This window comes from Periophthalmus magnuspinnatus, chromosome 15, assembly GCF_009829125.3.
Source record: "Periophthalmus magnuspinnatus isolate fPerMag1 chromosome 15, fPerMag1.2.pri, whole genome shotgun sequence".
Taxonomy (NCBI): Eukaryota; Metazoa; Chordata; class Actinopteri; order Gobiiformes; family Gobiidae; genus Periophthalmus; species Periophthalmus magnuspinnatus.
In genome coordinates this window covers 28143111-28168883 of record NC_047140.1, presented here as the reverse complement: position 1 = coordinate 28168883, position 25773 = coordinate 28143111, and the positions used below count along the sequence as shown (strand labels likewise).

General features: G+C 41.1%; 1 protein-coding gene across 1 annotated transcript in view; it reads right to left on the bottom strand.

Moving 5' to 3' along the window:
• The window catches only part of LOC117382276 (homeobox protein Meis1), a 79609-nt gene that overhangs the window by 43992 nt on the left and 9844 nt on the right, over positions 1–25773 (bottom strand). The window contains exon 7 of the mRNA XM_055227049.1: positions 22951–23062. Within this exon, the coding sequence (XP_055083024.1) occupies positions 22951–23062 (112 nt within the window). The remainder of the gene's footprint in view (positions 1–22950; positions 23063–25773) is intronic.

The window sequence follows — 25773 nt, the reverse complement described above, 5'->3', positions numbered from 1 at the left end:
AACTGGCCGTGGTACCATACTGTGGGCGAGGGAGCGGGGGAGCGGGGGAGTGGTGGGGGAGCGGGGGGACTGGTGCAAGCTGGAGCAGAAAAGCAAAGGAAAAGAGGTGAGGAATGGTTAAGGACATTGTGATTGGAGGTAAACGAGAGGAGAGACAGCAAGGAAAACACAATATTATAGAGATGCTTATGCAAAATAGGTGACAGAATTATCAATATCAAGTTACGTTTGAATGATTTATGAATTATGACACAAGAAACACACTTTTCGATCCATATTAAAGTACAATACAAGCACGTTACATCATTACTGCTACAGAGTAAATCGTATTCAGATGCTGGTAATCATAAAATAGCAATAACTTCCTTTATTGCTGTTTTGACCACCATCATCTTCTACTGTAAGTAACATTTCATCGTGGTCAAAATGAAGGATTCGGGATTAGTCATCGTATTTGGCTTTTCCACATTAGACGCAATTCGATCTGAGTCGTCTGGGCCTAATCTCGGTGCTTTTCCTTTAACCTTACAGTCAAAGTAGAAGCAGCAGGAGCAGGATGAGAGTGACCGAGGGAGCAGGGAGCAGTAACACAGGAAAGGTGTCGGGGCTGTGTCTGGCGGCCATGTTGTGGAAATGTCAGCGGTGTTAGCTAGCGCGGGTGTAGGGGAAAGAGGGAAAAGATCCAACAACATCGCAAATGAGGGTCAGAATTAGTGATGTACCGATACGATACTGGTGTTGGATATCAGCGTTATTGGAAATTTTGATGGATTGGACGTCGGCCTTGAGGTATCGGTTCAGTCGACATCCAAATTGGTGTAACAAAAGCGTTTACTGGACAATGTCGGACCAAAACATGTTGTAATATTGACCTTGTAACTTTTCAAAGCTGTTCTGTAGTTACTTTTTTCGATAAAACAGTTACAAAACGCATTTGGATAACTGTTTACTATATGCCGCTTGTGTTTAAAGATTATTATTATCGGTTGACATTGTTTATCAGCCATAGTCTCGTCATCGTTATTGGAAAAGAAAAAGCCGAATTGGTGCATCCTTAGTCAGAATAGGTAGAATGCAGTTAATATTTGGAAACTAAAGCTGTAACATCTGTTTTGTTTTGTTTGCTCCTTGTATTTTTCCTGCATTTCTGTGGCACTGGCTCAAGACCAGACTCTCCACAACTCACCAGGCTTTGGACCGGCATAAAGAGTCCACTGAAACACCATGAAATCCATTCACCCAGATGGTAAGTAGTGCTTGTTGTCAAACGTAAGGCAGTTGAAGAGGCCAGTGAGCCAGTGGAGCAGTCAGTCTTCCCTCTGCGTACCCAGGCTGCCAGGCTCATTACGGGCATCAGCAGCCTGTAACTGTGGGCTGCATACATCCAGTGGCAGGAAAAGACCTGGTAGCATAAACTCCACTCTCGCCATGAGGAAAAGCCACAGGCACAACTCTGGACCCAGCCTACTGATCGCACATGACGTCTTTGAAACTACACAGAGTAGGAGCCGAGGGGAGGGGGGGAGGTTGGGGTGAGGGGAATCAATGCGGGGCAGTGGGGGGTGCGTGTTCCTGAGCTGTGTATGCATGCATGCATATGTGTGCATTGGGCTGTGTGTATGCATCACTGTGTGCGCTGGTCTGTGTGTACGGCTTTTCTTTATGGATGTGAGTTTTCTGCAGAAGCCCCAAATGTGTGTGTGTGTGTGTGTGTGTGTGTGTGCGGGGGAGAGAGAGACTGTGTGGCAATTAGGGAGCAGGCCAGTGACTGGAAGGAGCCAGGGGCAGTTGAAATGCCCCCGGGCCAACCAAGGGAAGGAATATTTTATCAGTCCCCTCACACGCTGTATACACAAATACACACTCTCACAACACAATATGCCAGCAAACAGATAATGACATATAAACTAGGTTAGCGCTCATTTTAACTAGCTTCGTTAGTGTTAGCAAAACACACAGTGACTTGAGCGCTCATTCGGCTTCAGTGGGTTTTCTATAAGCCTCCACAGCACTTCATGTCTCATTCCGCCTTCCTTCTCTCCTACTTCATTACTCCTCTGTGTCAGCTGAAGCTCTGGAACGGAGGAGCTTTGCAGAACCCCGGCGCACATTTAACTGTGACGTTAAATACATAAGCGCAGAAGTTTTTCGTAGACAACAGCGCAAACACTTCTGAGTTAATTAGGAAACACATATATAATGCAGAGGTCCCGCTTTGGGCTTTGGGGTTTGTTCAATTCGTCTGCACCGTCACGTCTCGGTGTCCAGTTTCTCGGTCTTCATCAGTCCTCCTCGCATCTCCGTCTCAAGGCGTACCCTGACATTATCAAGAAGAATCTAGGCTAATCTGTTATGATCTGATTATGACCCAGAGTAAGACATTGGGATGGTACTACCTGCTCCCTTTTACAGCGTGGTGCACGTGCCAATCCGAGGTGTCAGCCATTTTTCTGCTGCCTGGTAAATTAACAGCCGGCGTTTCACTAGTCAGTCATCTGAGAAAGGCAATCTTGTCAGACACGTCGCTTCTAGCACAGAGAGAATTATGACATTTAGCTTTCTAATAATTTCACGGGAATAAAGGTTATGAATATTAGCTCTGGTTTGGGCTATATTCCATTCGGGGATGATCCACAGATGGCTAAGCATTTTTGGAAGCTGTTTTTGCCAGGTTTTATAGCCCATGGAGGAGAGCAGGGGCAGTGTACAGTTTATGACGGTGCAGTTACAGCGTACGGGCTGTTTGTTGTGTGAGAGTGTCATTGAGTGAGCGAGTGACCTGGAGCTGATCCCTCATGGGCCACTCCTCGAGTTTCACACCCCAGAAAAGCTCACATGACCCCAGCCCGACTCCGCCAGGCCGAACCCGGGGCTTTGGAGGGGCCTCAAGCGCACTTCCACATGGGATACATACATTTAGTTGTGAAATTTAGACTCGCAAGCCTCTCCCGCTCTTTAACCATCTCGGCTTTTTTCTGCCTTTTAGCACACACATGCAAACACACATACATTACATTCCCGGCAATCCTCAGAGGGGCAACGGAAGGCTAGGAAGAGGGAGGAAAGTAGGGAGGAGGGAAGGAGAGAGGAGAAAAAATGCCGCTTATTGTATTCAGGCCATTCATAAGCTGCAGACTAAAAGGGGGCTACAAGGGCCAGGCGGCAGTGGGGGTTACCTTTGCAAGCCCCTCCTACAACCAAATATTGCTAGAATTCACAAGTTGAGCAGCACTTTTAGACTTGTTTTTGAGGATTTTCCACTGCATTGACAGTTGTAGTAGTAGACGGCAGTAGTGTCAATCATGTTTTGCTTCAGAAAAATGGAATATACTTCAAGAACAAGGAAAATCGGACACTTTGTTGACACAGTCGCAGTTTAATAATGTGGTAACGAACTTTTATACGCACAGCTACACCTGTTTTTAATGTTTTATATGGACTAACATACGTATTTGTTGTGTGTTTTTGGTTTGTATCGCATTCTGAACAGAGCGCGCATGAAAAACAGAGTCAAAATAAAGATAATAGATAGAAAATAAAGATAACTGAAGAAAATAAATCAAACGAGATGATGTCTAGAATCTGTTTCCGACTATGAACCGCGAGTGACATCCATCATTTTGAGACGTTGACATGTAAATAAAGGTCAGTTTGATTAAATAGACAGGCGAAAGGTGCCAATATTACATGATACACCGCCTGTCATCTGAACAATACGAAGTTAATCCCATTCTTAAAGTGATCACAATGATATAATTACAGCTAAATTAGCAAGCAATGTGCAACAGTTTGGTCGTTAAAGTGACACAAAAGGTGTTAAAGGTGAACGTAGAGAGCGCTGAGTCATTTACAAGAGCTGGCTATTTAATTAGAAAGATCTGAGAACAGCGTAAGCCGACGTCTGCTAAATATCACATGTATATGGCTCAGATATGAGATTTTATTGTATTCTATTCATCTTTATTGATACAGGGAGACACAACGAGAGCACTGCGACTTTGTTTTCCACGTGCGTCCTGCTCAAAATACAAATAAGTCAATTTAAAACATGAAAAACAGATGCAGGTGTGAGTAGAAAAGGTCATTAACAGGCATCAAAGTCTCCAGTTTTGCTTGTTCTTGAAATATATTCCATTTTTGTGAAGAAAAACAGTAAAACGACCATTTTCCCCCCCATCTCAGTTCTGTTGCGGCCAGTCCTTAGCCTTATATAATCATGTGATCTTGTATTAAATGTTCCCGTAACAAACATGTGACGCATAAAGACAGTCGTTTCACACAGTGTTGTCCTTTTCTGACACATAATGGCAAACCTCTTATCATTCGAATTCTGTTACGCAGATTTTGTTCGTTTGTTCCATTTTCCAGTCTATTTTGCAGCTCTTCATTTGAACTGGTAAAACCTCAAATATCATAGTGTATTTCGAGTGTCTACAGCAGAAGCCGGAGCTCGCTGCGAGGAGGGAGGGGGTCAGGCCTGTTGACATAGCCATAGGTGATGGCAAAAATGTCAGTGTAAATGTGAGTGCTCTCCATGTGCCATTTTCCCCAGTGCAGGGTCATCACCAAAGGCTGGCTGACACGCTGGAAACTGCCCGGAGCTCAGGGCACCCACTCGGCATTAAAACCACGCAGCAACACGCACCAACACACACCAACACGCACCGGTACACACACAACACGTGCGCAGGGGCTTTCATTCCCACTTCCAGACCAGTCAAGAGTAAAACAAAAGGTAAGAGAGACGGTATAACCCAGAATGGAAGTGCGGACCTTCCCATTCATCCCTCCACGTTGAGCACTTTTACTGTGTAACTATTGATTTTCTCTCTGCCGCCTTTGTGCTGCCATTTTCCTTTTTTGAAGCTGATGAGAGAAGGCCAGAGCGAGGTCAGACGGGAGCACTTTAGCAAGACACAGATTCTAAATGTAGTTTGTTTTGAGACGGAAATATGTTGCGTATGGTTTAAACGCATTCAACGACAATCTCTGGTTCGCTAAAATTTGGAGTTTTCAGCCTATTTGAGTCAAACGGGAGTCAAGAGAAAGCAAAAGAAACATATTTTAATTGTACATTTATGAATAACATGATTTAAAATGGCACTGATGCTACATGCAAACAGCTAACTTTAAATCTAGCGTATCTCAAACTGTGAAAGGAGAAAGTGGCGACTGAAATGCACCTGAATTGAAGTTCTTTTGGCCGTTTTAGAAAATAAAGATGACGCAGAGTAGAGACGCCAAACGACAGCCAGTCATCCCGCTCTTAAAGTGTCATATAGTGATCTAGATGGTTCTTTTTTTACACGTTTGCAAGTGCTAAAGTATCTAAAAATGACATGAAAACAGCACACAACGGTCTGATTTTTGTTAAAACGTTCCAAATTTACAATACGTTTTCTGGGAAGGACAAAAACTGACTCATTTACAAGAGAAAAGTCGCGTAACGCAGGTTTAAGATAGGCAAAAGCGTATCCTTAATAGTAACTAAGCCGAGTTTAAACTATTAGAAAGGCTCCAGCTGAAGTGATTTAGAGTTTTTAGCTTTTTGCGTGATCTAAACGTACAACAAGTATCAGGGTAAACACACGCATACATGGACCCTCCTCTTTAATCCGACCTTATGCTGGATTCTTTCCCACTTAAAACACTCACCCTTGTGATTGTTTGGTCGCCTCACTGGCTTTTGACACCTCTGAATGAACGAGCTCAAGTGTACAGCGCACAGGGAGGAAGAGGCAGACGGGGAAAATGTAGCGGCAGCGTGGACAGGGGGAAGGGGAGGCCGCGAGGACAAGGACCATAACAAAAGCTGAGAGCACTTAACGGCACAATGGCACCGAGGTCTCTCCAAAAGTCAACTGACGACTGAAGGGCGATTCAAAGTCCTTCGATCTAAACACGGGACGACGCGCTGGAGCAAACACGAGCTGCATCCGTCAAATTATTTAAAAATATCAGTCGTTAGATGTTTTTTTTAAAGCACCAGGGCTGTACGCAGGATTTTTTAAAAGTATTGAGGTGCAAAAAAGTAGATAGCGTATTTAAAAATGCAAATAATATCGCTAACTTTAGGCTAAATAAAGACTTTTCTATTGGCTCGCATTATTAAATTAAATTATCTGGAGGCCGCAGGAGGCAGAGTCTGGGTGAGGCTGGGTATTCCACAAAAAAAAAAAGGTTTGTTAAAATCTTCTCAAACGTCATCGCTGTTTTCAACATACATGAGGAAATATGCCAATTCTTGTGGATTTTATGGATGTACATTGTTATTTGTTGAATGTTTTGTGACAGAAGTACACAGCGTGACTGATTTATGGTAAAGCCACAGTAAAATTAAACTTTCATATCGTCCTGCGGGCCACAAAATATCGTCTCGCGGGCCGCAATTGGCACCGGGGCCGTGAGTTTGAGTTTGCGACGCCTGCTCTAAACACTGAATATTATGCTAAATAGGCCTGTGTGTGTTGAATTGTATTAGATAGACATATACTGTCGAAAGCAGGGGGGTCTGGAGGGTCTTATTTTCAATATTTAAAAGCTCATAAGTCTGTGATAAAAACGCAAACTGTCCAAAAATAAAAGTGACTAACAGCTGGTGCGGTGTTTATAGATTCTAACTGTACCTAGACTCTTTGATTTCTCACTACAGGCTGTTAATGAAAGTGTCCTGTCACACACACGTACACACACATACGCACATGCACACGGACGCACACACAGCCTAGAGACACACGCAGGTCAGGTACATACAAAAACGAACCCACTTGCACAAATAAACATAATAATAAACTAAATAAACATAATAATACTCTAATTAGTACAAGTTAGTCTAAAAAAAAAAACATGTTGAGCGCATAAAAAACCCTGAACTCTGAGGTATTTTAAGTGTAGGCCTGGGCAATACGTTTTTAAATTTGATGTATTTTGTCTTAAATCCAAATATAAAACGTGAGTACGCTCTGAATCATCAAAGTCATTTCAGATTAAGATTTAGCAGCTAAACACAGAGAAACACAATATCCTCGCATCATTATAAATACCCCTCTTGAGTTGTAAACCAACCCCTTTAATGACCTAAAATGAGCTAATGTAATGTGTAATTGTGTAATGTGTAATGTATAATTTCACTACCCAAACGCGCCGCCATACAGGATCTAGAGCATAAGCGCCAAAACGTATTATTTTACAGTGTGAGAGTTTGAGTGACACGGGTGCAGATAAACATGTATAATACGGAAGGATTTTCCCACTCATGGTAATATCAGTGCCAGCCAAACTGCAGCCTGTAGTTAGATAATACAGGCATGCTAACCCTGCGGTGGAACAGGCTAATAATAGCGCATTAGCTTACACACAGGGTTTTTGGGATAACATAAGGTTTTAACATCCCTGACTAGAATACTGGCCCCCTACGTTAAAAAAAAAAGAGGGTTATTTTGTTATCAGAGCTCAGCCTACACTTTGAGTTTAGAAAATACAGAGAAAAGGGCAGGTTTTATTGCAGCGGGAAAAAAGTTTGAACAGGACAAAATGACTAAATGCAAAATGGAGTTGGATATACAAAAAAAACACACCAAAAAACAAGACAATTTGATGTATGAGCTACACTTTCAATTAGTATTTCACGACAATAGGATCATGACATCTGTTCGCTGTAACTAACAAGTTCAAACCATTGTTGACCGAGGCTTCGTTTTGACTTCCTGCCTCTTGTCATTGCGTCCTTGATAGGCACAGGATGTGGTGTTTGGGGCATTTGTAGTCCTGTCAGCCTCCCCAGATAAGGCGTTAGGGGACAGGACTTGGAGAGGAAGAGGAAATGAGTGGGTTTTACAGCGGGCCTACTTCCTGCACTGCGTGGGCCCCATGTGGACACGGGTGATATGTCCCCCATGGACACTCGGGGCACGCGGTCCCGCCAGGTACTTCCTGGACCTCTCTACGGGGTGACTTCCTGTAAAAGTATGACCTCTGTGCCTGGAGACTCTCTATGGGGCAGAAAAGCTAATAACGTGGACTGGCACTGGGGATTCATTCATGGGGCGAGAAGTGTCTTGATTCCAATGGTTTATTAGAAATGTAATATTTTTGGAGCACTTTTGACCTTTGACCTTCTTTTAGGAGTAGAAGCGCTTTCTATCGAGCCAAAAAATATCATGTTTTTGCTGGTGAGGAGTCAGAATGTGCGTCTAAAATGGTCTAGAGTAAAGGAATTTTGTCAAAACTTTTCATCGACTTGAAATCCGATCTCAACAACATGCCAAAAATGTTGAGACGGACGCAACAAAAGGTACAAGTGTGTAAGTTTGACACCACCATTAGCATCTTTACTAAAGGTTATCACGGAGGATCTCAGCCCCCTGGTCCCCTGCACATCCCTTTGAGTTTCACTGGCTCACGGCGAACAGGGACTATCGAGTTTCATCCTAATGTGAGTCCGTGTGTGCAGCACAAGTGCCTGCCGAGGTTTCATCACAACACAGCGAGTCGACGCCCACCCCTCTGCGTGCTCCTGTTTACCTCCAGCTATTATCAGCCTCCTTTCAAACATTTTACCCAGGTCTTTATCTCTCTGTTTGGATCCCTAAAGCAGGTATCCATGTCGAAAGGGGAGAGAATGGACAGAAGCGTGATTATCCCGGGTCAGCCACGGGTCAAGCTCTGGACATAAACAAAAGGAAAATCCACAAAAACTTCCCAACAATCTCTCAGCGGTGACTTACATCTGAAACGTCGCTTTTTAACCCAAAGGTTCATCTGTTACAAATTGTCTATAATTGTGTTTTAGTAAGAAAACCACAAAATCTAACTTTTACTTTGAAATGTTTAATGTAATAGTTGAAACAGACCTCAAAAAGTTAGTAAAGGGATACAAAAGGATGAAAAACTTATTTGGCACTGCAAGTATAAAGGCAAATAAAATATTACCATGTGGGACCACTACAATTTTAAGACCCCCACATTGCTTATCAAATTATGCAGATTCCAAGGAGCTTCCAGCCATATTGAAGCATATTTGGTTAAGAGATATGTACTTAGAGGTGCGGGGTTTGACCAAAAATGGCGGTCGGCGCTGGTGTTTTCTTGGCATGAAATTGGCTTTGTGTGGGTGTTGTTGGGAGCACAGGCTGGTAAATTCTGCACTTCTTTTGTTCGCGAGAAGGGGGGCTCCATGCATAATGGTCTTAGCCGGGGAGGTCTGGAACTGTGTCCATAAATTGAATTATTTCAATTTGAGGTAGAGAGCGTGAGGAAGAGAGAGGGAAAATAATCCAGAGTGCATTTACATGTGAACATATGCATGTGAGGGAGAGAGAGACAGAGGGGGACGCACGTTTTATATTCCTCTATGGGGCTCACTTACAACTAGGAATAGAAAGCGGGAGATTACAGCAGAGGCCAAATGTTACCTTGCAGCTGGAAGCTATAGTGGATAAAAAGGACCAGGATGAGGCCGCCATCGCCGCGACAACTATTTCCTGTCTGGAAATTACACTTTCAACTTGACATTTCTTCCTATTCTTACAAAAGCATAAAGTACAACGCTGTCTACTAAAAACTAGCATCACACGTGTACATGAGGGTCACTGGGGCCACTTATTCAATATATTAACTGGAACTGTATTTTTGGGGTCAGTATTTATCGTGAGGACTTTTTCTTTGCACTACTGGAACATTTTTGGTAATTTTTTGGCTGTATGATAAGATTTACTTGAATGAATAACTTCTATGAGTCATTACAGATGCAAACTAAATGTATAAGTAATAATCTGGTAACAAACTTTTATACTCACACTTTTTAATGTTTTAAATGGACTTGTTTACGCCCATGAAAATGAGAGTTTAAGTGATCTCATTGGGTTTTCCTGTATAAATAAAGATAAAAAAAAGAAAAGAAACAAGTATTAAATAGTACTTAAGTGTTTCTCTGTGATATTTACTTATTACAGCTCATGTTTATATATATATTTTGTACGTTTTGAATAGTTTCTGTGGTTTAAATCTGCTCTTGAGTTACTGTGTCCGTGGCATAAATTAGTTTCAATATTATCGTTTATCGTCTGTATTTACTTCAGCGATATATCAAACTTCAAAATACGCTTTCGTGACAGGCCTATGTGTCTAAAGCAAGTAAGATGAAAGTAAAAGTACGCACTAACAGTTGTAGTAGTAGTAGTCGTCGCCGTGTATTTGATAACGCGATCAAATCTGTTCCATAATTATAATAATAAAACAGAGTATTTTGAGAAAGCCTGTCACAATAACACATTTTAAAGTGCGATATTTTCCTCAAGTAAATGTAGACGATAAACGATAATATTGAAACAAACCCATAAAGTGTTAAAGATAAAGAATTATCCACAAAAAAGTATTCTAAATGTACAATATTGTTAAAAAATATGAGTTGCAGTAGTGAAACAGCTGAATAAAATGAATGAAATGAAGAGCTGAAGCTTCTCTCAAACAAAAAACACTCTGTTCCACCTTGTGATGTCACCAGGTGGCGATACAGGAAGTGCTCCATTGTGTTTTTAAACTGCGTACAGCTTCACTAGAATCATTTGGATCATCATTTTCAGCCCCGTGGAGTTGCCAATGTACAAAACTAAAGCTAAAAGGAGCTGGAAAACTACCACTTGATGACATCACAAAGTGGAACAGAGCATTTTGAGGTTTGGAGATTCATTCATTAGAGTCATTTAGAGGATTTCAGCGCCGGAATTGCTGATCTCTACAAAAACAAAAGGTAAAAGTAGCTGTTAACTTGAAAAATACCACTTGATGACATCACAAAGTGGAACAGAGCATTTTGAGCAGGGCATGTTTCTGAGTCAATTTTGCGTAATATAACAGATTTACGTAATTAGTTTGCATCTAGTGTTTCTCATGCGTCACAGCACTTCATAATTCTACTTTCTACGGAAAAATACCCAGTCCTCACAAAAAATATTGACCCCAAAATGATTATTCCATGTATCATTCTGAGCAGTGCGTTTTGCCTGATGGGATTTTGAAATTGAAGTAACTGCTGTAGATCTGCAGTTCGGTTCACGCTGAAACAACAGATGTGTGTTTGTGTGTCATCGGGGTGGGGGTGAAATATTCCTGACACAATATAATCGGCAAGAGACCATATGGCAAACTGGCAGCAAGCTATTTATCCTTATCCTCTTTGGAGGCTAAAATTAGCGCTTTGCTGTTTGTAGCGTTAAGCTCAAGTCCAACCACAGTGATAGGCCTAATAATACACATATCAAAACACTGCGCAGTATTTTTAGCACGTCGAGATCCTGTAATATCAGTCAAAAACATCGTATTATTGTATTTGTGCGCCCGTTCCCACTGGCTAAACCGGGTTCGTATCAGAAGTGTTAAATAATCCAGGTTTTCTGTAAGATATGAGTCAGGAAAGCCAGGATTTCCTAAACACGGACCCCCTCGGCTAGCTTAAGAGTAAAGGAAGATGGGGCTAATCTCTTTATCAAAAGCTTAAATAAATGTTGTTGTTCTCCCTGTGTGTGTGTGAGGGAGAGAGTGTGTGCTCAGAAACAAAACAATGCTAATACCCTATGTCTATACGCACTGCTCAATGCCCTATTCTCACTCAGACCTTCATTGTTTCCACGTCTTTTGTCTAAACTTCCTATGTCTTTTTCACTTCACTTAGCACCTTTTGAGCACTTAAAGCCCCCGTCTATGTCCTAACGCCGTTTCCTCATCGCAAACGGACCCGGAGTTGTGTGTTTTTTTTTTCGTTCAAACCTTTTTAGCTTGAGTTCTTCTTCTCAAACGGAAAACACTCCGTTCCACCTCGTGATGTCATCCAGTGGCGATACAGGAAGTGCTCCAACTGTGTTTTTAAACTGCGTGCAGCTTCACTAGAATAATTTGGATCATCATTTTCAGTCCTGGAGTTGCCAATGTACTAAACTAAAGCTAAAAGGAGCTGGAAAACTACCACTTGATGACATCACAAGGTGGAACAGAGCGTTTTGAGGTTTGGAGATGAAGACAGACTAACAGCGCATCTAATCTAGGTGCGTTTTTGAGGAGGTAACAGTATTATGACATAACGTAAAGCTCAGAAGAGTCACTTTTGGACATATATATAAAGTACTAAGTGAATTATTTAGTTTGTCCAATGCAGATGTGGAGGAAAAACAGGTCGATCTGACTGCGGTTCGTATATTCTCGTCGTTCATAAGCGCAGTACGGTACAGGAAGTGTTTGTCCCGTAGAAAATACAGTTCACCACATGGTATACGGCTTAAAGTGAAAGCCGGTGTCTTCTTCCCAACGTTACATTTATGATCAAAGAAAGTATATCCTAAAAGAGACAAGCAATTTCAGAAAAGTGCCATCCTTTTTCCAAGTCTGTTATTACGCCACAAGCAAATTATGCCACAAAAATAAACCTCGTGAACCCTCAGTTGCCAAGTTTTCGACTAAAGCGGGACACCATCGCGGGGTTTTAGCTCGCAAATATAAAATAAAAAAACATGTATGTGTCATGTTTACACGTCCGACTCCGGGGTTTCCACCTCAGCGCGGCGCAGTCAGACTTTACAAGGCGAAAAAAGTGTGTGTAAATACTGCCTTTTAGCAAACAGCAGTAATTAGATATAAGCATTTGGCATTCACGCCAGTCACAAATTAAAGAAGAACGCTTCCTGTAAACAGACAGTGAGAATGTGTCTACATCATTAGTGTGCCACAATTATAACATAGCAGCTAAAGATATATCTCCCGCTCCCTTGTGTGCCCTTACTGGAACAAATCAACTCCGACCGTCTTTATTCAAATCAAAGACGGTTCACATGAGAATTCAGATCTCTATAAAAACAAGAAACTACAGAGTCTACGGCTAGCGCGACGACACGGCTTACATCGTCTAATCTAACGCGTGCGTATTATTAATGAATGTGTACGTAAAGCAGGCACAGTATCGTGGAGAGCCGTGGCGAATTCGAGGAGCCGATTGAATCATTTGTGATGGTTTTTCCGTGGCCGATACCGATACCGATTGTTAAGAATCCAGAGCGAGCGATGTTGATGTTTTTGGGTCGATTTGTAGCACTGATTTTCATGATTTTACTCAAATAATTTCATTTAAACTCACTACAAAACCCGCCCAAAGCGCTTTTTAAACATGACCTTTTAAGAGAGCGTTTTGTGCAGTTCTTCTTCGCACTAAAATGTTCAAATAAAGCGTTGTGCGTACTCTTTAAGACGCAAAACAAAATATCGACTGGAGATTTAAGGCTAATTAACGAGCTAAAAAGTGCAAATATCAGGCTGGTGCATCAGACAAACGATATATCGGCGTGTTTCTAATGGTAAAGGCACAACATTTGGCGTCTTTGGCACTAAACTTATTCTTTTTAGAGGCATTTTTAACCTTCTTTACTAAAATATCGGGCTGGCGAAAGAATCAAAAAGTTTAAACGAGATCAAGATTGCGTCATGTCTAATTGTCAGTGATATATTTGTTTTATTTTTTGTATCTATAACCAATTTTCTGTCCGTAAAAGCGTGTGTTTAGGAGTAAAATTCTAGTTAAATGAGTTAAACGGCGACAATTGTCTCGTTTGTGTTTGTTAAATCAACAGTAAAAGACATGTTTTTGATAAGAAGAAATAAAACAGCTTCAAAAATTGACAAAAACTCATGTTGAATCTCTTTGCCGTATTACCCAGCCCTATAGGAAAACATAAAAACAGTCGAGCGCTGTCCCGTCACCTGTCCTCGTTCTTTTCTCACACGTTTGATGTTCAGTGACGCCAATAAAAAAAAACTGATTGTCAAAACGAGAGGCAGTTTCACGTGTGAATGGAGCGGCGCTGGAGAGGAGGAAGTCCCTGTGTTTACCTTCATGGCTCACCCTTTCTTCCAGCTGACCCAAGTGATAGGGTGACACCGGCCCTAATCCTAAAAGCAAACTCACAGCTCACTCTGAGAACATGATACAATTTCCTCTTTTTAGACAGGGGCAAACCGGGGCCATGCTGTGTTTGGTTACCAGCCATGAGGCAATAAAAGGCTATTCTGGAGCATCTTTTTTCGGTCCCCTCGGTCATTCGACATGTGTGAGAGCGCGGACGACATCATAAACGTGGGACGTGATTGGACGATGGCGGAGTCGTGGCTGGCGGGTCTTTTTCCCAGGCAGATAGTGTTGTTTGAGTGGCAGGTTTACCTATTTTTTCAGTATCAAAAATGTTCAAATGACGAAGTTTACATAGCGATAAGTGCGCGGGAGTTGATTTTTTTATCATTCATGCTCTTTACCATTTCATTCTAAGATAAATTAACCTGATGTCTTGTCATAGTAGCATATTTTATCCATGTTTGATATGATAAAAACAGAAAGATCTCAGAATAATCAAATAAAAACTAGTATATTGCATATTAAAGGTCAAATATTACGCAAAATGTGCCTTTTCTGAGCTTGAAGTCATGTTAAAATGTTGTTACTCCCTCAAAAACACACCTGGAGTTCTGTTTTGTTTCATTCACACATGTTTGAGTAACTCTTTATCATTATCTGACTACATTTCCAAAGCTCAAAATGCTCCGTTCCACCTTGTGATGTCATGAAGTGGTAGTTTTCAAGTCGCCAGCTCGTTTTTTTTTTTACCTTTAGTTCAGTAGAAACGGGCAATTACGGAGTTTTAAAATCATCCAGTTGAAGGTGTGTGGAGTTTAAAAACACGAACGAAGCACTTCCTGTATCACCACATGATGACATCACGAGGTGGAACAGAGCGTTGAACATGTGCGAATGAAACAAAACACAACTCCCAAGCGCAAAAAGCGTAATTTAGGCACTTTTGAGAAACGATTCGAATTGAAAATTACACGAACTTTAATTAAAAATAGAGGTTATTGAAATCACGAGACAAGAATACGTTTTTTCCTCCGTGAAGCACATCTTATACGGTTCGTACTTGCAGCAGATATAGCACCTACTCGTCGTAAAAGCCTAAAACAAGACGGCGCTCGGGAATGGAATAAGTACCGCTCTTTTTTTTTTTTTTTTCATAGATAGATCCCCTCATACGCCCCGTGATCAGTATGAAAATGCTTTAACATGTTCGCACTACGTTTCCACCTCAGCCTTCTTGTTCGGCTGCTCGTTTCGCTGCTCGTCTCTTTGAATCCTTCTGCTCCTCCATGTCTTCCACACTCAGAGGAATCAAAGGCAGGGAAACGTGTCTAGCAGCTACTGTACGACACACACACACACACACGTACGCACACACACCTGCAGAAACACAGGCAGGCAGCAGACTAATCACCACAGCCTCATAGCTTTTATCTGGCCACAGACTCTTGCATTTAAACTGATTACGGCAGAGCTGGACACCCATAAGACAATTACTGGACCCGGGATCCTCCTTGATAATGTCTAGCCATCGTCTAGACAACCTTGAATAACCGCTCGAATGTTACGCGTTGGTTTGCAGTTAGCAGGAATAAATAAATCCATGTGTGTTGGGTTTCATAGCGGAGTCAAATCAAGAGAATGAGCAGATAAGTGCGCTTTTAAAAAAAATAAAATATTGAAGGTTTCGTTAGCGTTTTCATTATTTCGTCGCTTCTTGAGTAAATCTCCTCAGCTGTTCTGCTATTACTTACGCGCGGGACGTATCAACAAGGAGAAAATGGGGAAATCAAATGAACTTCTCAACTCGTATGTGTGTGAAGTACGAGTAGAACTAGGGCAGCGGTGATGGCGAAACGCGGAACAGTAACAGTAACGGAATATTTCGGTTATTTGGGAGTCGTAGTTCGGATTTAACGCAGATTTTATGATCAGCTGCAGCTTAAATTTATACATTTACGACAAAAAAAATCAGAAAACAGTGTGATTTTTAAAGCTGGGCATCGTTTAGACTTTGCCGATACGATACACACCTCGATACAGGACTTTTTTCAATTCAATACGATATATTTCAAATCGATTCAATGCGATTCAGTGGAAAATATAGCCTTTCCTGACCCTTAATCATCAGCACGTTCACAGAAATAAACATTAACGGTGCATTTATGTTGCGTTAACTAAAGATGAATGAACATAACCTTTTGTCGCAGTTTGATTCGTGCATTTTGCTAACTAGAAGCACACATCAGACTGTTCCACTGGTCAATAATAATCATTCACAGCTGATACGAGCTCCACATTTACATTTGCACAGGGAAAATTTGTAGTTTAACAGCTCTGAAGCACCACAACAAATCGACTAAAAAACAACTGCGATGCTAAACGTGTTTGTTAAACCGATGTCTGCGCAAAGCTAATAAAAAATACACGTGTTTTAATCAACAAAACAGCGAATCAAATGTCAAACATTCTGCATAAACACGTTTCTTTGCTCTAAACAAGCGACACAACTGTATTGCTGAATAGTGACAGAATAATTAGGTAAAATATACAAAAAAATATAAATCGATACAGCAGCCGACGATATCGATACTGTATCATTAAGTTAAACGATACGATACATCAGAATCAGTAGACTTTTATTGCCATTGTCAGTGAACACAGCTCAGAAACTAAGAACAGGCTTCGGTGATAAAGTGCGACATAAAAACACTGAATAATAATATAAAAAAGTAGAAACATAGCTATTATAATAAAAATATATACAACAACATCAGAACAACAGTGTATTTTGATATTTCGATACTTTTGCTCACCGCTAGTGATCACGTAGCTCCAACTATAACTCATAATCAGATGTTTTTATAAGAAATGACTTGATAAACTGTTTGAATATCGCATTTGTTTGTTAAATCTTTACACAAGAACTTTTAAAAACAAGATCTCGCGATTGTCAACGTCTGGAAACTGAAACGGAAAAAAGCGTTTGGTTATTTTCCTTCCCAAATACATTGAGTACGTTTGAAGTACATGCAAAACTGGATAGATCGGTGTCGCTAATGCACTTTAATAACCCGGTGATAAAGATTTATAACCACACCCGCTCCTGTTTTAATGTTTTAAACGGACATATACAGTTTGTTTTGGTTCGTACTGTTGTATTTTACCAGGGCGAGTCTGGCGTGTCTGAATAAATACAACTAAATTAAATAAATGAATGAATAATTTACAAAGAAACACGCTGAAACGGTCACTTACTACTATTACAACAGCAGACACAGAACACATCCCCACAAACACGAGCACAAACACCGCCGCGCTCTTCCGGTCTGTTGGACAATGGGACCAATTAATGGGTGACTTTGAGGGGGCCCCGTGAAGCCGCGTGATTGGACGAACGACTGGACTGGCAGCTGATTGCTCGGTGTCCCCGTTTGCCCGCCCAAGGCCTGGAAACTGACCAATTAGGAGACGGCGATCAGTATTTTTTTTTTTTTTTTTTTGTGTGTGTGCAAAGCTTCGACCTCATTCGGGCGGGTCACGTAGGTCACGTCATAGATAAATAGTTGACTGGATATTGCAGTAGAATCGATGGAGCGAATGTTTAGCATCTAAGCTAGCATGAATGGAACAACAGAGGAACAAAAAAAAAAAAAAGTTGGGACAGATAAACAGAAAGGATTTGGAAACATGAACATCGAGGATATCCAAATGGAAAAAACCAACACTTATTTAAATAGTGAATTGTACGATAGGTTTTGCATGCTGTATGTAAATTATTTTGAAATCGAATAAACTTTTGGGGAAAACGTTTGACTAGCGTGCGTAGCTAAATTCTGGCTATATATAGGCATGGTAAGCTTAACCATTTTGGGAACGCTAGACTAAGCCTCTTTTTTACAATAACAAAACCTCCAAGAAAAAACACAAGCCAGACACCTCCAAATCTCAGGCCAGTTCCCAGACAGTAGAAGCGTACGCAGACAGTCACATATAGCCTAACAGAGCGCTGTTTGCCTTGGCCGGGCTCACTGTACAAATGGTCTGGGTAATTGGTGATACATATCTAATATCGCCAGTCATCGCCTCACTCCCTGGATGTTTCTGACGCGCAGAGAGGGAAGCCCTGTAGCTTCAAAAAACCCCAGTCAAAACTCTGCTCTCTTCCCCTTGCCCCGCGCTGCAGCTGCCTGATACTGTAGCCTTCGCACGGCAGGCCCTCGGAGTAGCCACCGGGAGTCCTTACAAATTCACACAGCAAAACAGCACTACTTTATACTAGCAGAAAGAGCGAAGGGCCCGGTCATGTCCATAAGGGGACCCCCACCATCGCACGCATATATGATCTGTTAGCTTTTCCCCTGCCCTCCGAGTATTTCTGTTCATAGAAAAAGCATGATCCAAAGCCTCAACCAGCCCCCTTCTCCAGAGGGATTCTGCGGATACAACAAAAAGGCCTGTTGGTTAGAAGCTAAAGCTAGCAAAGCGCTGAGCTAATAGAGTGGGACTAATTAACTACAGGGTCAAAGCTTGTTTACAGAAATGTCCCAGAGAAACGAGAGGAGGGATAGAGAATATAAAATGTTTTCTTGTGTCTGCTCTTATGGGAGACGACAGAGACACCCAGGAACACTTTTAATGACATGTGTGAAGCAAATGTGATCCTCCCTTCGTTTTGAAAGACTGCCAATGAAATTTAGAGTTCGAAAATATCGTTGTGGTCGAAGCAAAAGCACCTATTATGAAGAAGATGCCATATGAGGATTGTTACCACATGTGAGGAGGGACTTGCATTCTATACTGTTTACTCCTTTGGGTTCTGGAGCATTCTTTGTTCGTAACATCTTGAAATTGTCTAAAATTTATCTGCTCGAATAAATAAACCAATAAACACATTACGCTGTTGATATTGACACCACATTCGGGGCTGAGAGTGGCGGTAAACAAGCTAACACTTATCCTAGCATGGGACTGGTACGATATTAAGATATTAAAAGAGCACCAAGTTAGCATTAGCATTAGCATTGAGACACAAAACACAGTCTAAAATGTATCTGCTCAAATAAATAAACCAATAAACACATTACGCTGTTGATATTGACACCACATTCAGGCTGAGAGCGGCGGTAAACAAGCTAACACTTATCCTAGCATGGGACTGGTAAGATATTAAGATATTAAAAGAGCAGAAAATGTTAGCATTAGCATAGAGGCACAAAACACAGTCTAAAATTTATCTGCTCAAATAAAACAACCTAACACTTATCCTGGCATGGGACTGGTATGATATTAAGATATTAATTAAAAAAGCACAAAGTTAGCATTAGCATTAGCACTGAGACACAAAACAGTCTATTTAATACATTTTTTGTTTTTTGTCACTGCTGTATGAGCACTAGGACTAAACAGAGAGGCACAACTCTTTCCATGCACGCTAGCTCACGCTGCGTCTCAAAGCTGATGCTAAAATATAAAATAAACAACCTATTAAAATTGTAATTCATTCAAATAAAGATTGCCCATTTGTTTTTAAATCCATAATACTTCAGTTTGAGGCATAATACATTTTAAAACAACAGCACAAAGTTAGCATTAGCCTTAGCATTGAGACACAAAACACAGTCTAAAATTTATCTGCTCAAATAAATAAACAAACCAATAAACACATTACGTTGTTGATACTGACACCACATTCAGGGCTGAGAGCAGCGGTAAACAAGCTAACACTTATCCTAGCATGGGACTGGCATGGATACGACACCGGGATGACAATTTAATTTGTTTTTTGTCACCGCTATATGAGCACTAGGGCTAAATAGAGACGCACAACTCTTTTCATTCATGCTAGCTCACTCACTGTGTCTCAAAGCTGATGCTAACTTTTATTAAAAGCATAAAATATAAAATAAACAACCTATTAAATTGTAATTCATTTAAAAAGGGCTACCCGGTTGTTTTTAAATGCATTATACTTCAGTTTGAGGCATAATACATTTTAAAACAACAGCACAAAGTTAGCATTAGCATTAGCATTGAGACACAAACACAGGGTAAAAGTGTAAAATATAAAATAAACAAGCAAATGCTAATGCTATCCTGGCATGGGACTGGCACTGGGATGAGTTCTTCGCACATATCAATTGAAATGTTAAGCTAGCCAAAAGGGAGATAGCGCCAGATACAGTGAACAAAGTTAGAATGAATGAAATAAAAGGGTGTGCATAAAACACGAAACAGACAAAACAAAAGAAGGTAAAGGATAAACAAAGGGAGCACTTTAGCGCGAGTGGGAAGTATGACAGAGGAGCAGAGGATCATGAAAGAGTGAGATGGAGAGAGTAGGTGGAGACCAGGGACAAGGGGAGAGGAGAGGTAGGAAGCGGGGAAGATGAAAGAGGGGAAGGAAACGAGGGAAGAGTGAAGCTGACGGGGAAAAAAAGAGCTAGCAAAGTGGCAAACATAAATAACCCGCTTACTGGGATTACAGAGACACTCACACACAATTTAACCAAGCCCAAATGACGTGGCAGTGATCGCTCTTAGCCCGTATCGAGCTTCCAACTGTCCAAAATGTAGCCTGCTGCACGATGCTGTCACCGCTAGGGCTAAACAGAGACGCACAACGCTTATTTCACGCTAGCTGGGTCTCAAAGCTGATGCTAACTGTTATTAAAAGCGTAAAATATAAAATAAACAACCTATTAAAACTAAAATTCATTCAAATAAAGACTACACGGTTGTTTTGCGATGCGGAATACTTCAGTTTGAGGCATAACACAATAAAACAACACCGCAAATTTAGCATTAGCATTAGCATTGAGACACAAAACACAGAAGTGTCCTCTAGCGAAGTATTAATTTGATTTGTGTATTTTTTAACAGCTGCTCCCTGTCCATTTCCTGATTTTTAAATATTTATTGACGTTAGCATGACTTAGCAAAAAAAATTGGACAGGAAGTAGTGATGCTAACACAGTTTAAGTTTGAGTTTAGTTCATAAACAGTGTCATATTTCAACTTTGACTGCAGTATATTATGCTCTATAGTAGTTTAAACAAATACTTCATACTTATTACTTCATATTTGTGTATATTTTGCACTTAAATCAACTATGTTAAACGTCTATTACTGTAAAAGATGTAAATATATATATGCAAATTAGCATAACATAACATATCGGTTAGTAGTAAAATAATAAATAAATTATGAGACATTTTATTAATTTTTTTGGACTTTTAAAGCTACACTGTACAAAAAAATATATATATATATAAAAACAATTTCACGTGATGCCAGCATTACACCGAGTTTACCATCCAAACTGAAAGTAGCACACAAGGACATGACTCATTACCAACTGTCCATCTCCAAAAACACAGCTCCAAAATATGTCTGACAAAGAAGAAGAATGTTGAGCGCGGGGAGAAGATCACAGAGAGAGCAAAAAGAGGTGGTCCCAATGTACAGGGAGGACCTATAATTGGAAATATGTGAAAAATGAAGTGTCAGTTCAGTCAATATAGGTCAAAGGTCACAGGAGCAGGAGCCAAAACTCAGCACAGAGCGCACTCATTAGGCCGACCAATCAGACGGCGCCTGGCTGCCCCTGGACCATTAGCCATCAGAGGTACACGCACAATATGGCGCTTGTAGTCTGTCTAAATCCCGTAATATTTGATCAGATTTAGGCCTCTGTCTTAAGCTAAAGGAAAAGAAAAAGGCAGAATTCTTGGGACAAAGATAGAAAGACAGACGAGTGTTATAAACGATCAGTCATTCATGTGGAAGGCGCTCCCGGCAGAGGCACCCCTGCAAACTGCTCGCCTTGACATTCCCTTCAATAATAAATGAAGTTGCTTTTTTGCCTACAGTTTGTAGCACCACCAACAACCAAACTCCCATCTTCAACCTTACACACACACACACACACACACACACACCCCCACACACACACACACACACTGGAGCAGACTGGAGCATGCCCAGAACAGTGAGGTTAAACACAGCACATGGCAAGTTTGCTATCGGCCTAATACTGCACTGTAAATACTTGTCTTCTTTATGCGATATAAAGCACTCTTAGTCCCGACCTACCATTGACTGAATAACTACTGACTGCAAGCGAACGAACAAGAATGTAGGTCCCTGCTAAATGTTATTACTGTAAATATATCAAGGATGTGTCATATACTAGTTCCAGTATCAATACTAGTGATAATACAATGGGTTTCGGTCCTATATCAAACGTAAATTGCTAGAAAAAGCTGTAAAAATACTTAAAATACACTATTGTTTGCATTCAGTCGTAGCAAATTAACTGTTTCCAAGGATGTAGACGAGGGGTGTTCAAACTTTTCTCAATAAGGGCCACATAAAAAAAAACACAGACAAAGCAAAAACAAAAATTAAGGGCCATAGACTCGTCGCCAGTACACTGAATACTTCAAATCTGTGTTATTATTACAAGTTAAACTGAACCACTAGACCTTTATTCACGCTTACATCCTCAATAGGACACATGAAATATTTGATATGAGCAGTAATATACAGTAAAAAGTACTGTTTAAGGTAATATGGGCCAATTCACCTGGAAGCTTGAGGACCGCAAAAAATTGGTCTGAGGGCCGCATTTGGCCCCGGGGCCACAGTTTGGGCATGCCTGATGTAGACATAGGCCTGTCACGATAACACATTTTGTATCGTGATATACAAAAAACAAAGCAAAAAGAACTAATAATTAGTCACAAAGTTATTTATTTTCCCTCTACAGCTCAAATCTTGTCATAAAAATTGTAAAAATCTCCTCACTATTAGAATAAAAGTGTAAACATGATAAATATTGAGCCGCAGAATATATTATTTCAGCTTATTTCTTGAATTCAATATAGTAATTATCATGACAGGCCTATGCAGACACTACTCCAACCTGGATTTTATGCCAGATGCCCTTCCAAATGCAAACTTGCTCTCAACAGCTTTGACCTTGAGCTACAGACGAATCAGAACAATCACCATCTTATCGTTTTTCCCCTCAGTCTTTAACGACACAAAGTCCTGCTTACCTTGCTCACTGCTGTTGTCTCCGCTGTGCGATGTGTGTCCCCCGCTGGAGGGCCCTGGCGTCCCCCCAGAGCGCGTGGATGCCGTGTCGTCATGGTCTCTGTTCCAAGACGTCTGCGAGAAAGCAAGGCCGGGTTAGCGAGTTCACATGACATCATCCTACGGCCAATTGGGTTTGTTAGTAAATACACGTATGCACGATATGCTATGATCACGGAAACAATAAACCGTGCATTTTTATACACTCAAAACGTCCAAACTATATTCAAAATTTGCACGCTTTTGGCCGATATTGTGTGAGCGAGCAACAGTTTTATAGAATGGATTATAGCTGAGAAAAGGCCAGGATGAATAAGCCAGTGAACATGTTGTCTGAGTTCCCAGAGTTCTGAGGCATGCGATCCACGGCTGCCTCCATTTGGCTCAAAGTGCTAGCAGATGAAAATACAAAACAGTTACAAGTTAACATAGGAGCGGAGACTGATGTCATCTCAGTACAGCGCACTGCTCCGCCGCTGTCCAAAAGAATTATATAGGCTAACGTAGACCTGAGTCATATCATGAGGAAAAGAAACATGGAAAGTGAAATGAAAAAACATAATGTCACTGCATGTGGTCGATATTGTGAACGTAAACATAAAAAACGACCGTGCAAATCAAATTCTGCTTCGTACGTGCGAGTTTGCTGCTTTAAACTGCCCCAAATGGAATAAAGAAATAAAATACACTGTGAAATAAAAGGGATTTGAAGCCATGTTTTGTTGTTTTTTTGTTTTTTTTTCCTTCTGTGGAGCAACTATAGTCATCTCAAACACGCACTCAACAAACAGCCTGTGTTTGAACTCCTTCTGTGCCAAAAGCCAGGACAATATGGCTGGATTTGCATCACGCTGTAGGAGAAACACGACAAAACAGGAGACAGAAAACGCCACCACTACAAGAAAAGAAAGGTTCAAGCTACAAATAATAGCATAAACTCATGAGTAAAAATAACGCAGACTCAGCAAAACTCCACTGTGACGTCATAATGTTGTTTTCTGGATGATGGGATTGTACAGGAAGAAAAGTTCAGACGCCAGCGGTTGTTTTATGCTACATTTTGAAACAAGGAAATCAGGAAATGGCACAGAGATGTGTTTCAAAATCGACAATTACGCTATTCTAAATGATAGTTAGCCACCAAACGCAAACGCCTATAGGAAAAACACGCCAAAATCTGACCAAGTAAACAAGTGATCTTTCCCTGCGCTGATTTCGTTTCCACAGACTCCTCCTCGTGAGTTCGTTATGCACCTTTGGGATAGTGAAAAATGAAACAGCGTGCATGACTGAATGGGTCCAGAGCCTGCAGTGAGGTAATCCAGACCACATGCCCAGTACACAAACAGTTAACGCAGGGTAGGTCATTTCTTTAAAAAAAAATCCTTTCAAAACAATGAAACAAAAAATTAGCAAATCTTGTTTATTCAAAGCTGGAGAAACATCTCAGCAGCACCCATGGGACGCTCTGCTGTGCACGATTTAAGCGAAAACACACAACCTCGCAAACATAGATCTATTGTTTAACATTTAATTCTGCAGAACGTCGTCTCCTTTAAGATATAATTACAAAAGTGGTGCGGGGAAACTCTTGTATTAGCTGTAATTGAACAAAAGAGTGCTATGCCTGCTGGGAGGTGAACGCGGAGGCCCCATGGGAAAGGGGGCGGAGCTCAGACGGGGCCTGGTGGCATCTCCACAGGGAGGGGGAGTTTATTTATAATCACAGGCTGCCTTTGGACCAAACAAGCTCAGCGCTGATCTAACATCCAATTAATACGCGCGAGGGTGGAACACACACAACCTGGCATTCCGACGCAGACGCACACGGCGATACAAGTGATAGTAACGCGTACAAAAGTTATGTCAGAGTGTTTGGAGTAAAGTAGAGGAGTTATAGTTTGAGTATTGTAGCGTTTGGTGTGGTTTCTGAGAACATTTTTACATCTTTATACGACACAAATCAGAAAAATAAAGTGTTATGGGGGTAAACTTTGTAAGAAATGTAGATCCATGTGAAATAAATCCAAAAAGTGGTTTGTAAAAATATGTAAATACTTCTAATAATCTGAAATAAAATGTAAAACTAGGGTATGAACAGGCTTTGTGACTTCAGCACCTGCTTTGGTCCACTTTATGTCCTTCCTATAGTTGTTGGGACAGAAACAACAACAAAAATAACCTAAAACTGTGCTGCGTTTCTGCACGACACAAAACCAAACCAACTTCTCTCGTCGCATTTCTTCAAAACCAGTCCGACTTTTTTTGCGCCCGAGCTGCTTCTGCGCAAACACAACCTACAGCATTTTTTCCTGTGTCTAATACCAGACCACACCTTGACCGCAGAACACACAGGAATAACATCTATAGAGCCAACGACACGACTGCAGCGACAAGAGAGGCCCACCTTTGAGTTATGGCCTATGTAAATCCACACAGGGTGAATATATGCATAAACAGAGAGCAGACGAGAGGGAGAGAGGGAGAGAGGGATGCTTGATTTATTCTGTGCCCCGTAATGAGTCGCCGTGGATTTAGTCCCTCCTGTCTGCCTCTGTGTACGTGTGTGTCTATGTGTCTGCTGCAGGATTGTAGATTCATTCAGTGCTTAATTGTTTAGTAAATTCCATTTTCCACAGCGTGTTGTGCTTTAGCTAAACTTGTTAAATGTGCCGCACAGAGCTCAGGCTGTTCGAGCGCCGTACATACCTTTTTTTCATTAGCATTCTCTCCTCCGCTAGCCTTAATTCGCCATGAAAAGATTTTCCTTGCTGGAAATTCTGATT